The sequence below is a fragment of the Paramormyrops kingsleyae genome, chromosome 14, assembly GCF_048594095.1.
Source record: "Paramormyrops kingsleyae isolate MSU_618 chromosome 14, PKINGS_0.4, whole genome shotgun sequence".
NCBI classification, from domain to species: domain Eukaryota; kingdom Metazoa; phylum Chordata; class Actinopteri; order Osteoglossiformes; family Mormyridae; genus Paramormyrops; species Paramormyrops kingsleyae.
The window spans coordinates 21810290-21826123 of record NC_132810.1 but is presented as its reverse complement, the minus strand read 5'-3'; the positions used below and the strand labels follow the sequence as shown (position 1 = coordinate 21826123).

Sequence of the window (15834 nt, the reverse complement as noted above, 5' to 3'; positions counted from 1 at the left end):
CTTTCTAACTACATCAAGCAAGACAATAGTCCTGATTAGAAAATGCTATATAGATTTATAGTAGACTATAAAAATGGATGGACAGGATTTTGTATTCGCCATAGACTCTATTGTCCATTGTCACTCTTAAAGAGACAGTGGCTCAAACTTTAGCATCATACCTACAATCAAGGAGTTACGCCCCCCTCTGCTGTTCACACAGGGATATTTATGATTGTCCTACTTCGTTTTCACTTGCAGGGTGATACCACAGGCAGCTGTCGATATTCAAAGTATCCATGCGTTGTTTGGGCTAAAGAAACATTATGGCCGATTAAACATGGTACAGACCTCCCACTAACAGAATACTGTATGACCTCCCATTAACAGGCCTCCCTGCCCCCCAGAGTAAGAGGAAGAACGAATATAAATACAGTATGTGAAAGAAGGGTCCTGAAAAGTCAAACAGCACAGAAAAGCTGAGCATAAATTTTCATATATGAGCTAACTGAATAATTGCAAATTTTAAATAGTTTGTCCTTGCTAACATCCAAGGGAACAAGGCAACATTGTTTCCCGAGAGACTAATGTAGCTTGCTGAGAGATTTTTCCTTAATTAAATTCAAGTGTAATATGGTTGTGTAACTGCACAGACATTTGCCGTTTTGTAAACAATGGATTTTGGAAACATCATCTAACACTCACCTTCTAGTATATATATTTGTTTTCACTCAATTCTCTTGCCATTTCTACCTTATATGCATCGTTATGAATTCAAATTGAGTAGAATGTTACACAACAGACTGCCACTTGAATATATAAACATTGTGTATTCCATTGTGATTTTGATTATTTTAAAGAAAAACATTTGTTGGGAGGACCAAAGCAAATTAAGTTCGTCTGAGCAATACATCAAATGATGAGATGTGTGAAACCTGACATCTCCAGAACTCGTCCATTTTCAGAAACAATCGGGAATCAAATAGTGATCCAAGGGCCTGAGAGTTAATTATGTACCAATATTGCACTATACTTGTCTGGCATGTTAGTGCTCAATACCCAAAGATACCACCCCAAAAATGACTTTTGACACATCTGTCCTGCATTTATAAACAGGGCAGGTTGTGCAAATTATGAGCAAACCTATGAAAAGCACAAGAGAAGAGAGTATTAAAATCATATAGCAACTTTATTCGCAGTTTATATCACCTTACCGCAACTTCTTTAACATCTGTGAACTATTTAAGATGAGGGATTATCTAAAAATTACACAGCACCAAATGTCAAGGCATATATAAATACATAATTGGGGGAGACAAGAATTTTTAAATGCATTTCACAATTTACTAAGAATCTCTTGAACAAATCATTCATCCATATAGATTACAATCAAAACAGAGGCAGTGATATTCCACCATGCACATTTCTGAAAACATTCCCCTTTCAATACACAAATATATTATTCCTTTAGCATCAGCACCAGTCCCATAGCTTCAAAATAACTCCTCTATATCTTTGTTAAAATAAGAGAATGCAATCTATTAAATAGCAAATCTATCAATTTCATTAACAAAGCTTTTATCGCCAGGCATGACATAGCATCTGCAAGAGAAATGCCAAGAAATGGTACGCACATGCCACAGATTCTTAAACAAAAATAGTAATTAAAAAAAATAAAATAAAAATAAACACCTATTCAAGTAACATTGAAATACTGTAAAACACTCTTAGGTACCTACCCTGGATAACTCCAGATCTTACATGAATATCTTTTGAGGTACTGGATGGAGTGTAGTTATATGGCTTAAAACTAAATCATACCAAAAGTTTTAAAAACAAAACAAAACAAAAACAAAAAAAAGCCACAAAAACATTTACCAATAAAATGCCATTCTCTAACCCGCAGGTTAATACATGGACTCGATACATAATGCATTCCACCGACACCTTTAAGAACACATTTTAAATGTCTTCGTTTAGATGCATGGTATGGATGACACTTCCTAACAGCGACTATTATTTTTCCAAGCTGCGAAAGAATTTACGGATCAATTCTGACACAGCTTCTCATCTATAATTACACCAAAGTACCAAAATTGCACAATTGTGTCATCTTCGTATGAAAGGTGTGCAAGATACTGAGGCACTAACAGAAAACTCAAAATGTTTCATCTAAGCTTTAGTGTTACCTTGTCTGCTTATGCGTGTCACACATGCATGTTATATAGAAACGTCTAATTAATAATTTACATTTAAACAAGACAGCCACTGCCTTGTTCACAGGGAAAAACAAACAAGCTTAACTTAAATACCAGCCAATGAGTATTAAAAGCACAGTTCATCACACCAATAATATGAAGTGCATGTCAGTTGTTAAGGAGAAAAAAAAAAACCTACATTAAGAAACTAAAAATTCATCACAACCAGAGATACTCAAAAAAAAAAAAAGCCAGCAAACTACAATTCTCCATTTTGAGAATTTGTCACGATGTACTAGAAGATGCCATGAATGAAAGGCAGAGGCTGAAAGCTACAAAAATAATAAAGTTGTATTGTACCTGCTATTTTTAAATTTACCCAAGAGCACACTTTAAAACTTGAAGGTGGGGATGGATCCTGACTAAAATTCAATGGTTAATGAGTTACGTCTTGAGGCTCAAAATATAAATATATAAAAATATAAAAGGAAAAAGTGACCCTGCAATTTGACGTACGAGCAGCTTGTTTTTATTATCCTTGGCTCTGTAAGATGAGGAAAAAAAAAAAGAAAAAAAAAAAAAAAGTTAGGATCTACTAGACGACCATTTTTAACTTTCTTTGAACAGATGTTTAAAAACCTACTTGAGATCCAAAAGCACAGGATAACCCCCTCCCCCTGACCCCCCTCCCTCCCCGCCCCCACCACCCACATTGCATATGTACTTCTTGTGACGAGCAGCTCCTTGACGATCCACATGAGACGACCCCCTGCTCCTTGCTGGGATCAACCCAGCTCCCACCTGGATGGAATTACGACGTCCTTCACTTAACTTCCCGATTTCCGACCTGGGGACTTCTGGAGGGATGACCCCCTTCAATTGAAGAATTTCTCCTCCTCCATATTCACGTCAGGAACGACCTGATCTGACACGTCCTTCTCTCCCGTCCCACACCCCAATCCAGGCCCGTGGAATTCTCCGGAAAACCACGGGTGGTCCAAGATCTCCCGGGACGTGAGTCTCTCGACTGGCTCCCGCCTCAGCATGCTGCGGATGAGGCACTTGGCCCTCGGCGTCAGCGTGTCGGGGATGCTAAACTTTCCCCGCCGGATCTTGCTGAACAGGGAGCTGGGCTCGATGTCGTGAAATGGGTAGCGGCCCACCAGGATGGTGTAGAGCATGACCCCCAGGCTCCACACATCCGCCGCCTTGCCGGAGTACCTGCCGCTCATGTTCAGGATCTCCGGGCTGACGTAGGCTGGGCAGCCATGCTTGTCTGACAGGAAGTCGTCGTCTCCCTTCAGGATGTACGCATCCTCCAAGCTCTCCAACTTAATGAGGCTCCTAGATGAAAATGATGACACTTCATGTAAGAAGTCATAGTTGCTAACCCTCACACCCTTAGCTGCAACATCACAACACTCATTTGTGCACCCCCTCCCCCCCCCTCACTGTACAGGTGAATATCTGAATATCTGATACAGAAACTCCAATTCTCAATCCTATCAGACATTTAATGCCATAAAACAAACAGGAAAAACCAACTGGGGTGTAAACAACATTTAGATTAATGACTAAAAGCAGCTTTAAGGAGAACACACCTGAGCGCCCTCCCCAAATCCATATCATACATCAGCTGGGTGATCAGTGTTCACCACGCTATACTGCAACAGAATCCCAAACACTGCAGGTTAGCAGTTCTGCATCCCGCAATATAAAGAGCATCTACTGCTCATCATGGTGCAGCCTCTCTCTTGGTTGCCAGGCAACAATTTCAAAGCAATTCCAGGAGTTTAAAACCTGGTATAATTCAATTTACTAGCAGTTGGAAGAGAACCAATGTAACGTATTTTAAGATTGAGTTGTGGTTGCTAAATTTGGTTACTTTAACCAATGACTGATTTGATGATCTTTCTCTGCTATAGGCACAACACAGACATCAGCTATAATAGCTACGCAGTAATAACCAACATCAAGTACATGTCAAGAACAGCTACCTGCCAATTATGCTTATTACAAAATCCAACAATCACAGATTCTTCAGACACATCAAAACAAATTGCTCATAACACTAAACAAACTAAACATAACGGTCGCCAAGCGATATGGTTATCGACTGCTGTACTTAAGGGTGAAACAAATGCACGTATACAGATGGAAAAAGGAGGCTGACCTGTCTTCGTTAGTGAAGACGAATTTTCTCAGCTTGAGGTCTCTGAGCACAAGGCCGTTGTCGTGGCAGTGAGCGACGGCCGACACTATCTGATAGAAGAGGCGCGCCGCCTCGTCCTCACGCAGCCGCTTGCAAGTCCGCACGAACGAGTGCATGTCGCCGTGGCTCTTCTCGAAGAACACGTAAGCCAGGGTGTCACCCAGGATTATCTCCATGATCTGGTTGAGGTTTTTGTGCGCCGAGAGACAGAAGTACGCAGCCAGAGATTCTCGATATCGAGCGATATCGAACACCTGGAAAGAAGAAACCAATAAAATAAATCACACTTAAATGTGTGGAATTACAGCGCAATTCCATATTTGCGTTTGAAAACACTAACATTAAATGACAAATTCATAAAAGTCATTTGTGATGAATAAAGTCCAGATTTTTCTTCTTGAATCCTGCACACTCAGGAAAAAAGGACCAATTTAGACCTTTGAGGATACAATTACTTGTCATTGGTCTGGTAATTGTACCCTAGCTGTAGGTAAATATACCTTTAAGATACAGCAATGGACCGTGAGGAACACCTTTGTGCCATTGGGGATACATTAATGTTTGTACCTTGGGAAACAAAACTGAACCAGGGTTTGTACTCTGACAGTGAGGCCTGCTTTTCAGTTCCCCTTCAGCAAGGGGGGCAGGTTTGTCAAACCAATGAACCCTTATGTCAAACTGTGCCTTTACAGTTATTCAATTGCAGCAATTGTCTGTTGATCATTCAGTCACTACCAATGTGTCAGACTTGTGAGCTTGACTCATCTGCCCATTGGTCTTCCAAACGTTTATCCAATAAAGGATGGGGGACAGATTCCACACTGGGAAGCACAGCAGGCAACAGTGTTTTTCCACCTGGTCCTAGGGGACCCCCAGACGGTTCACATTTTGCTCCCTCCCAGCTCCCATTTTTGGACCCTCAAGAACACCGAATACCTGATACAGGTTGGGAGCTGGGAGGCAGCAAAAACATGGACTGTGGAGGTCCCTGAGGACCGGGTTGGGAAACAATGGCATACAAAGCTGGGGAACAACATGGATGGGGCTGCAGCCCATGGTGGCTCTCTCTCTCACACACACACACACACACACACACACACACGCGCGCGCACAGGGTAGAGTCGCTAATTCACCAAACTGGGTCTAGAGAAACTCACATCACGCACCGCACACCTGCAAAAACATGGCAATTTCATATTAGACGCTTTCCTACTGCAGTTCAGGAATCTATTCCCCGGTTCCGAGATCCTGGGCCAACTTGACCGCAAATTTTTGCAGCTCCTGGCCATTTTCATATGTCACTTTCCCATCACATAACAGGAACTGTGACCATTATGCTAAGTAAGCATGGGAGGCTGTTATACTTTACACATAATTTCATAAACTACATCACCAAGCCAAAATAAGAGGATGAACAAGTCATTTTATTGCTGGAGGGACCAATCGTGTGGCCTAAAAAGACAGGACAAACCACATTTTATTTATACGACCCATAAACATATTTATAATTCATTATAAAAACTAGCCTGTAGATTGATCTTTTGTTTTCCACAGAATAAAAACGATGCAACGTTATTCTGCTAATAATCACTGGCAAGTTTCACCGCTGACGACAGACCGCATGTGAAATATCAATTGAATTTTCCAATGCAGAAATATGGAGATGAGCAAAAAAAAAAAATCTATGCATTTAATGTACTTTAGATACAAAAATAAATTCCAACAGCTCAACTTTCACTCTACTACTTCCATCTCTTTTTGCCACACTTCCACATAATTTCCAAGTTAGCGCCGGGGCATGTGGTCAACTAATCATCAAGGTTTCTCTCTATAAGCCCCACCCAGTAGTTCTTGGCTGAGAAAAAAAGTTCCTTTTGTGGAGTAGGCACAAAAACAGGTTTAAGAACTCTCTCCATGGAACTACTAATCAGGCCAAGTTCCTGCCGTGGAAATGAGACAAATTCCTTCTTCCAGAAAAAGGTTCCTGCCATGAAAAAGTGCCTATAGAGAAGGCTGTACTATATAAAATCAAAGAACTGATCAAAGGGACCAAAACATAATGGAATCGTGTGGCAGTAAGGTTTTCAAATTTGTTTTGCAGGGACAATCAATAATGGGATTTTGGAGACAAACTAGCAGATGGCGTGAAATACCTCACTGTGGCAGAAAGCACAGGAAAATCTTCCAATGCACATGACATGAATTTAAATATGCATAAAGGGTTTGTCAAAAAAAAGAAAGACTGCTAAATGACCATGGCTTGCAAGACATTCATTTTATTCAGGGCATGAAAGCAAGAGGATGGACATTTCACTGTATGTCACAATATTACAGAAACTGAAATTAATGTTCCAGTAAGGCAGGAATGGTTTGAAGAAAAATAATTCTCTTGCAAATGAAAAGCATAAGATGATCTGAGAATCCAAAGTCCACCAAAACATACAAATACAGCCAGCTCATGACCAGCAGCAATCAATAAAAAATGTATTAAAACAATCATTGTATTAATGAGCTTATAAGACAGCTTATAAAAAGGCTAAACAATAGGCTAGTTTTTGGGGGGGGAAGGGGATGCACCAAATTCCTTGAAACCCCTCAGGATTTTTAACCACAAACAAATCAGCAAAATATTGCAGCCGCGGCCCTGTCTTTAAATATATTCCTGAACTGTCACCACAAATTTGACAAAGACTGTGGTTTGGATATTACCTCAATGCATCTCGACTGCTCCTCAGAGTAAATCTGTTTATCATGAGTTGCTAGTCAAATTAGAATGTCTACATAAACAGGACTACATCCTCCAACAGGCAAGTGTTCAGACTGTGTTCAGAGCTTCCTGGTTGTTTTTATTCCATAAAATACATCCTATTTGTACATAGGGTGCTCTTTCAAAATTATGAATTTTAATTGCTCGATGTTGTGAGACATAGATGCGTTAGGCATCAGATAATCATTTTCATGGTACTTTATGAGGCTAATTCATTGACCATTACTGGTAAATATACACGCAAATTAAATGACTACCATATGACTGCCACAATTGAAATACGGAAACAATTCGCATTTTTGGTGAACCTAAAAACGCAAGGGGGGCATTTCCAATTAGTCATATGCTAATATGGATTACCAAATTATTTAAGATTTGGTGCCTACAGGGACACCTTGAGGAAAACCTGCGAAATACAGCTTGTAGATCACATGGTCCGGGAAACATCCTGGGTTTTACGAGTAACTGGAGTAAATTGGATAAGCGGCAAAAGTAACATTCCTTTAGGAAATTAAAGGAGAAAAATATACACCATTGAATGAGCTAAGCAACATTGTTACTCTCATTCCAAATACATTAACATCATTAGCAGCGTTGAAATGTTCAACTTCTTGAATTAACATTCATATCTTATTATTCGATATATATCTAATTATTCCCCGGACACGCACATGAACAAGAATAAAGTGAGTATCTTATGGTCGATAAAGAATGTCAAAGAATCAAGAAATTAATGCATTGCCTAATTTCTCTATTATTATTATTGAGAATCCAATATAGGACTGCCCGACACTTAAAATGCAAAAATCATTCATTGCACATCCCCCATTGGCTACATGAGCCATAATACGCATGTAGCACTTAGGAAGAACTTTAATAGCTGGGACCATCAATTAGGACTGAATGGAGGTCCCAACCCACTTTCAGGACATCCGGCGATATGTTACACGATGATAACACAAGCCGCCGGTGCTTTTCAGTGATGCATGAGGGCTGACGAAGCAGCGGCTCTGGGGCTCACCTTGCACACCAGCTCCTCTCCGCTGTGCAGATGCGCGGCCCTGAACGCGCGGTCCCCATCCAGCGGCTCCAGCAGCAGGTACTTGCCGATGCAGGAGACGCTGTGCGGCGAGCTGGGGGTCTCCGGGGGGCTCGGCGATCCCAAATTGGGACTGAAACTTTGTGCGGACTCGCTCAGATAAGACGACTCCTCTAAGTCCTGCGCTTTGCGCCTCGGCCTCCCATAACGCGTTAAGTGGACGGGATTTGATCGCCGTATGTTCATTAGTGTAAAAAAAGGGGGATCGCCAGGGGAACCGTTCGGCACAAAAACGAGGGGACGCTACCTGAAACGCTTGGGAATATTAATGCAAATTATTCTCCCTGATAAAAAAAAAATCCTCTTTTTTAGACACAATCCATGCACATACTTAGAGTCCAGTCCAACGGAGCATCGCTCAGTGCATATTCCCTATATAACAGTCACAACGTCGCACGTTGACACAACATTTAAAAAAAAAATGCCAGTTTCTAAAAATAACATTCGAGTGCGAGTCCAAGAAAACGACGGTTTGTTTGCATTGCAAATCCCCCCTATATCGGCTGCTAGCGAGAGCCCGGCTTTAAAAAACAAACAAAAGCAACTCTGCCAAACATTAGGTAGCTTTATGCAAAAAATGCAATCGAGATATTAAGGTTTATGATCCCTGGACACGGATGCATTGGCAGGCATCTGCATCTCGATTGCAATGGGGACTTGGAGCTATCTGGCTGGCTGTGTAACGTCGTTAGATGGCTGGTTAGATATAAGGGTAGCACAGCACCCCAAGTTTTCCAGATCTGGCCGGGCAAAGGCAAGCCTGCTTGGTGTAGCTAGTTTTTACGGATGGGCTGAATGAATGTGGCTGTCTGGCTTGCTAAATACACTTTGCACAGCGGCTCTGCAAGTTAGTAGATACACCAAACACTGAATCGGACTCTAAACAAATAAAGAGCCAAAAAATTATCTGATGTACAGATAAAACTACTAGCTGAATATATTGAATGAGAAACAAAAACCAAACAAAGCGAGCCTGGTAGCAAATACAGCAGCCAAACGCACGGTAACCACAAAGTGGATCTTAAAAAGAAAGGGGCTTTTGCTAGCTACCAGGATACTCTATGGTCTTATTACGACCAACGAGCTTAGCGTGCAAGCCCGGTTTCCCCGCTGTTTAAAGGCCTCTTTCGAATAATATCCATTGCATAGCTAGTGCTAAGCTTCCTCGCACCAAAGCCTTGGAAAATAACGCCGCGACGCGAAATTATCTCCTTTACGTGGACACCGATGGCCGGTATTTGTTTTGTTCAGTCCAGATTATATTGGGATAAATTCGGAATAAATTCTGGTGCGTAGAATAGGAAGCCCCGGTATTCTGCAGTGTTTCTCTTAATTCCCGTTAAGCAACTTGTCTTCTGGTGTATTTTTAGTACTTACGTGGTTTGGAAGGTACTTCATTGAGTGTTACAAAGCCAGCGACATCATTCACACCGCTCACCGTGTAGCCGCTGACTACACTGGCGCTTACTACGGCCTGCACACCAAACCTAGTCGTGTTAGTCCCGCCTCTCCGCTGACGTCACCGAAATTAACGATGCCTATTGGGCTCCACCGACGCCAGTCAAGTAGTCTATTTAAATAATAAATAAATAAATAATAGAGTGGGACGCGATGTTCTCCGGTGCTATGAATCGAAAAAAAGAGGATGCTTGAAGGATGCATTCAAACAAAAGCAAGTGTTCAGCTTTCAATGGACCTGCAATTTTGAGAAGGCTTCAATGAAATGGAAGAAGATGTGTGCTCATGCTTAAAACATGAGGTTTAAGACGTTCTGTAAATCGTTCCTAAGAACTAGGGAGGGAATAATTATGGGATCAAGTGTTATTTTGCCGTGATACTTTAGATTAGCTTACTTGGTATCAAATATTTTTAAATGAATGTAGTTTTCTAGGGAAGTGCATCGTGTCCCTTGCAGTATTATAAAATGTAAACTTATGCATGCAACATATTGTGTTAACGAGTAAAGAAAATATAAAAAATGAGATAATATTTCTAATCAAATTTAAGCTCCCACGTACAAAATCATGTTTTACACGTGTGTTTGTCAGGATTGGGGGTTTTAGTACCTTCTGACGTACTGTGTCTGCTCTTCAACAAGCCCATTTTCATAGGCCTAGTCAGTGTCTTGGTTTAGGATGAGCAGGTCAGGTGGTTAGGGCAATACTGACAGTCTCCCAACTTGACAGTGGTTCCTTAGTTTATAAAAACTGCAGAGACGCTTACCCCTTTCTCAGTGCAAGCTATGGTCTTACCTTTTTAGAATATTTCTTCCCACAGTCACTTCTCTCAGCAGTAACAGAAGAGCTCCTTAAATTTTTTATGTTGTATCTTTAAGTAGCTGCTTATGCGCAACTACAAAATTTGCATATATGAAGGTATTACTCCTCATGGTGAAACAGAATGTGATTGCATTGTGCAATCCACCTTACTATAATGCAAGTGTGGTGCATCAGAAGTCGGTGCAGTTCCGTACGTCACTCCACAGATAATCTCTGTCCTGTTGTGCTGGATTCTTTCTTGCTGCTAATGATGCCTTCAAATGTTCATGGGCTGGTAAATAAAATAATGGTTTTTGGGCATCGTGGCTGAAACTGGTTCAATAAGAAGTCATTCATCCATACATCCATTTTCCATAAGTGCTTATCCAGTGTGGGGTTGTGGTGAATTGAGAACTTTACCCTAGAAACACATTGGTCTTTGATAGCCTGGGATGCCGTCTCTTACAGGGCGACAGAAATACCCAACTGCTAAAATCTTTTACATGTAATAACAAATTAAATTGCTTGCTAGGTAGATATCCTTTATAGATGCCAAGAGGAGATTTGCTATTCCCTTGGATAAAACAGGTTGATAAACAACAACAATCGTAGTATTAAGTCAGTAAATGATATTGTGGCGGTTTTGGCACTTATCAGTCTTTTCATAGCTTAGTCATGTAGAATGTAACACGTTTGCCTTGCATTTATAAACACAATGACTTGCCATCAGATTAAAGCATTGCTTCTCAACTCAGTTCTCCAGCATCCATGAGCCGGTTCACGTTTTTGTTCCAGTCCTTCACCTGCATAGTAATCAAGGGTTTTGTAACTGGTTGCCAAGACGTGTAGGTGGTGGGAGAGAACAAAAATTTGGACTGGGTGGGAGAGGGGGCTGGATACTGGGTCTCATGCTGCTGGATTAATGAAAAAGAAGGCCACAATCATTCAGCACAATGGATCCAAACACTTCATACCACTTGTTATGAGGTATCTAGAGACATTCAATGCTTGTTACAATCTGTCAGCATAATCAATCATGCATAAATGACTAGGCTGAAATATGTTAGCAAAACAAAATCTTGCTTTCTTCCTGTAAAATTCTTATCAGAACAGCTTTTTCATTTGATGACAGCAGATGGTGATATAAATGGAAAGGAAAAGCTACCTTTAGATTATTGTAAGATTTTATTGTGTTCTTTACGGGAAGTCCAGCATTGTGTCGTTAATGAATAACCAGATTGTCAAATCAGTTAAAAGCAGGGTAACGCTAACCTGTCGCTGCCAGAGACCTACAGTAGACGCCCGGCAGGCGTATGTGCGGCTCATAATGCAGGAAGTGGGTGGTGGACTTCAGGCGCAGAATTTTGATGCACCTCATGGAATGCAGTCCTGCAGAAGGAATGCGAGCAGCGGCTGGGGGGGGGGTGCACGAGGCGGTCCTGTAGTGTATAGCAATCTGCGTACGCCCCAGTGCAGCAAGAGACTGCAACCTTTTCATTCCCCCCCCCCCCAAATTTCTCTCTTTCCAACTCTAATGTTCTTAGCCTACACATCATGCAAATTACATCTCATAAAGATGTTTCATTATGAATCCCCCTGCCCTCACTGCCCATTTCTTTAAATTATGTTTAAGATGATGATATGCTGTAAACAATAGGCTGCCTGTTTCCCTTTTTTCTCCTCCCCCCTCCCTACACACTCACACAATCAACCCAAGCAGAGACTAGCACTGTTACTGTACTGTGCTGTTTCCACTGAGGCTGCTTGGTATGTTCATTCTGTTGAAAGAAAGAGAGAGCAAGGCATGCATTAGTAAGTTAATATACTTCCATCCCTTGGTGTAGTCACTCACTGTGCAAGCCAATAAATGGTTTTAATTATTCCCTTTAAATGAGTTCCCTTGTCAGTTCCTACTGTGAAAGCTTTCAAATAGCTTTTTTACTTTATTTAATATTGTAGTTACCAATCAAAATATCATGTTTGGCCATCATGCATTTCCCGGTTAATTAAAGCATTTATTTTTGTCTAATGCAGGTGCTCTATAAAGATACTTGCAGCTTGAATTATTGTAAAGTAAAACTTTAAGCATATTTAATAAGGTCATCCATCATCCTTTCATCTTTTGCACTATTTTCTCACACCTTTCGGGTTGGTGGTTCAAATCTCTTCTCCACTCTGAGTTAGACAGGTTTGCTCTTGGTATTCTGGATTTCATCCCACAGTCCAGAGACATATTTTTAGGACACTGGCGGGTTGAGGTACGGATGACATGGCCATTCCCCCACAGCGGCATGTTGCCGGGGGCTACAAGGCACCTGCACAAAAAAAATAGATTTTGCCATATACACAATCGGTTTTCCATCGCTCATTTGCACGTCACGTCAGTGATGTCACGTCACCGTGTGGGTCAGTTAACCTTATCGGAGTGGGCGCCCTGATTCGAGTTTGTGAGCCAGGCAGCTCAGGTCGCCCAACTGGAACTCCAAGGTAGGGGGAGAGGGGGAATATAGCAAACAGCACATCGCTAACTTTGGACAATGCTAGTGCAATTAGTCAAATCAGTCTTACATGTGTTCTTATTTACTTGGATCATTCATTTTTTGCAATTTTTGTTTGTGAGGGGCACTGGGGGGGGGGGGGGGGGGGGGACGTTCACCAAGGGTGCCATACAAGCTGGAACCACCACTGTTTTAGGCTAACTGGTGTCTCTCATTTTCCCATAGTGCATGTGTGTATGTGTCCTGTGATGGACTGGCATCCCATCCAGGCTGTTCCCCAGCCCAGTACCCTGTGCTGCCTGGACAGTATCCATGCTGCCCTGACTCTGACCAAGAAGAGCAGTTAAACAGTGGATGGATCCTTTAACCCACTTTCTGTTTTACATTTGTGTCACAGTACATTAATAATACATACATTGTAGTGCACTCATTATACATGCACAGATATACGGACGCATATACATACTTGGACATTATATTTAATATTCACTAAAGACCAGGCTGTAGAAACTGTTGATGTTCATCAGATTTTCAAAATTTAGCTGTATGATAACAATGACACAAATGCATGAAAAATGCATTAGTATGGTCCAGTAATAAAAAAGTATCAAGTGAATGTATTCATTATACAGAAAAACCAGCCATGCTGTGGTGATTAGGGATGGTAAGGAACCTTTGTACAGTATAAGTGATTATTTTTTATGATATATTTTATTTATACGTTATCTTGTTTACTAGATAAGCGGTTATGGTTGATAGATGGATGGATGGACATAAATGTTATAGTCTGTTCATTCTATTGGTCTGGCTCTCAATACCCTATGTGAGACAATGAGTCTTTCACGGTAATTTGCATTGCAACATGCATTTAGGGGAACTGCCACCTTGAATGCCCATACTGTGTGTAACCTGGTACCTCATCCAGGGAGTTCCCCTGCCTTGTGCCCCATGCTGTCTGGAATTAGGTCTTGCAACCCCCTCCCCCCCCCCCCCCCCCACCTGGTACCGCATAAAAGGTTTTAAGATGGATGGATGGGTTCGGTACAGGCCCATTCCCTGTGTGTAATCAGCTCCGCTCTGCGGACGTGAATGAACAAGGTCTGCGATCGCGGTGCACGCTTCCCCTTTCCATCACGCTCCGCTTCATAAACATGCTATTGTGCCCGGCGGATGCCCGCCTGCCAAACCGGCAGATGACGTGGAAACCAACAGCTCCTGTTACGTCTGCTGGCATTGGTGATCTACGATTAAAATTTTTTTAATGGAACAGAAACAGCTTCAGTCCTGGATAAAAAAAACGCAGCTAATATTTCAGCTTTGTGATCAAAGACACATTCAGTGCAATCAATCAAAATAATCAATGATTTGTTGAAACATATAATTACCAGAAACAGCTGGATTACTTTCCAGTAAAATGTGCAGGGAATACAATTGAAAGACAGTCTGTTGTTTCTAAATAATAAAAAAAGAAAATCATGTATTATTTTATCTTAGCAATATTGCGCAGTGAAATTGCTGGAGGAGCTCATTGTTTTCCAGCTTCTACAGAAATGCCCAGTAAGATAAAAGGTTTTGGAAACCTGCATCTTGGCAATCATCACTTAAGTGTTGATGTGCGTCATGTGACTCCACAGACACACGGACGCAAATAGGGCAGCTCGGATTCTGCTGCTGTATTTGCACCCCGCTCACCACTGCAAGGTGTTTCACCTGCGTTGCTTCAGCCAAAAGCTTAACTGCAGGATTTGGGGGGGGGGGAGGGGGAGGTTACCAAACACCTGACGCCTAATGCCAAGAGGCCAGGGCATCTGCATTGCAAATAAACCCATGGAACCTGCATTCCTTAACCCCCCTCCACGCCCCCCACCAGTAGTTGCCTGAAAACAGGGAGTTCCTTTGTACGGCATCTCAGCTATGTACATTTGTTTACGCCATGGAGGGCAGCCTGGCAACCTGAGGGCGAAATCAATAGACCTCTTGAAGCACCTTGCAGGGGAGACGGGAGCTCAGTGCCAGTGTCTGTCAGACGCAGGACTTGCTCCCATTTTCTGAGCTTGCTGCTAGTCTACAAAACAATAGGCCGTATGGAACCTTCTCCTGGCTGTTCATATAGTCAGGGCTTTATTATTCATCTTCTGGTTGACTTTCATGGGTGGAGGTTCCATTCCAAAAAAAAACCCAGTCCACCTGAGAGTTGCAGCTGTAGCAGTAAATACGTTTGACCAGGCATATGAAATTGACAGATTAGGGTGACTAATTTATTTCTGATAATTACACAGCGGTGTTTGTACCTGGTATAAACCTCTCAGGACAGGCTCCAGGACCCTAGAATTGATTAAGGAAAATTATGGCCAATGATTATATTTTCCAGACTGCTAATATCTCAGTTCATCTTCCCTCCTAACTGATTGCTCACTGTGTAAGGATCCGCAGTCCATGCTATTGATTGGGAGTAATGCATATGTGAAAACACTAATTGCTAGTCCTTCTCAAGCTCTTTAGCTCTTTAGCAATAAAAATAGCCAGCAACAATCTACCTTATTTTGGTTTTTCGATTCGGGCTTGTTTAACACTATTTTACGCATAACATCCACCTTCTTCTGTATTCAGATATCTTATGCTATTATGTCATTATACGTTTGCTGCAATAATGTTTTCCCGATTCTTCTCTGCATGTTTTCCTGTTATTATCCAATTTACACAGTACATAAAGCCAGATGCTGCAGAACACTCCCTATTGTTACAGGGGTATTTTTAGTCATTAAAATGTATTTGTGACCCATTGCAGATATCTTTAGCGATTTCCAAATGTAAACAATGCTC

The 15834-nt window shown here is 41.6% G+C and overlaps 1 protein-coding gene across 2 annotated transcripts; it reads right to left on the bottom strand.

The window, feature by feature from the left end:
- Positions 1-2885: 2885 nt before the first annotated feature.
- LOC111857905 (tribbles homolog 2-like) lies at positions 2886-9729 on the bottom strand. Of its 2 annotated transcripts, none has more exons than XM_023839138.2 (3): positions 8178-9729; positions 4351-4643; positions 2886-3521 (listed from the first exon to the last, which is right to left on the bottom strand). In XM_023839138.2, exons 1-3 carry the CDS (start codon positions 8439-8441, stop codon positions 3053-3055), a joined length of 1026 nt encoding a protein of 341 aa, XP_023694906.1. In that variant the 5' UTR covers positions 8442-9729; the 3' UTR covers positions 2886-3052. The 2 variants fall into 2 exon arrangements, with proteins under 2 accessions (XP_023694906.1, XP_023694908.1); XM_023839140.2 differs by having other exon boundaries at positions 9633-9720.
- Between the last annotated feature and the right edge of the window lie 6105 nt (positions 9730-15834).

Excerpts from the sequence above, each read along its gene's own strand:
- LOC111857905 (XM_023839138.2), bottom strand. The coding sequence starts at position 8,441 with ATGAACATACGGCGATCAAATCCCGTCCACTTAACGCGTTATGGGAGG. Across the intron at positions 4,644-8,177 it reads GAGAGGAGCTGGTGTGCAAG|GTGTTCGATATCGCTCGATA; the intron begins GTGAGCCCCAGA and ends TCTTCTTTCCAG. Across the intron at positions 3,522-4,350 it reads GTCTTCACTAACGAAGACAG|GAGCCTCATTAAGTTGGAGA; the intron begins GTCAGCCTCCTT and ends ATTTTCATCTAG.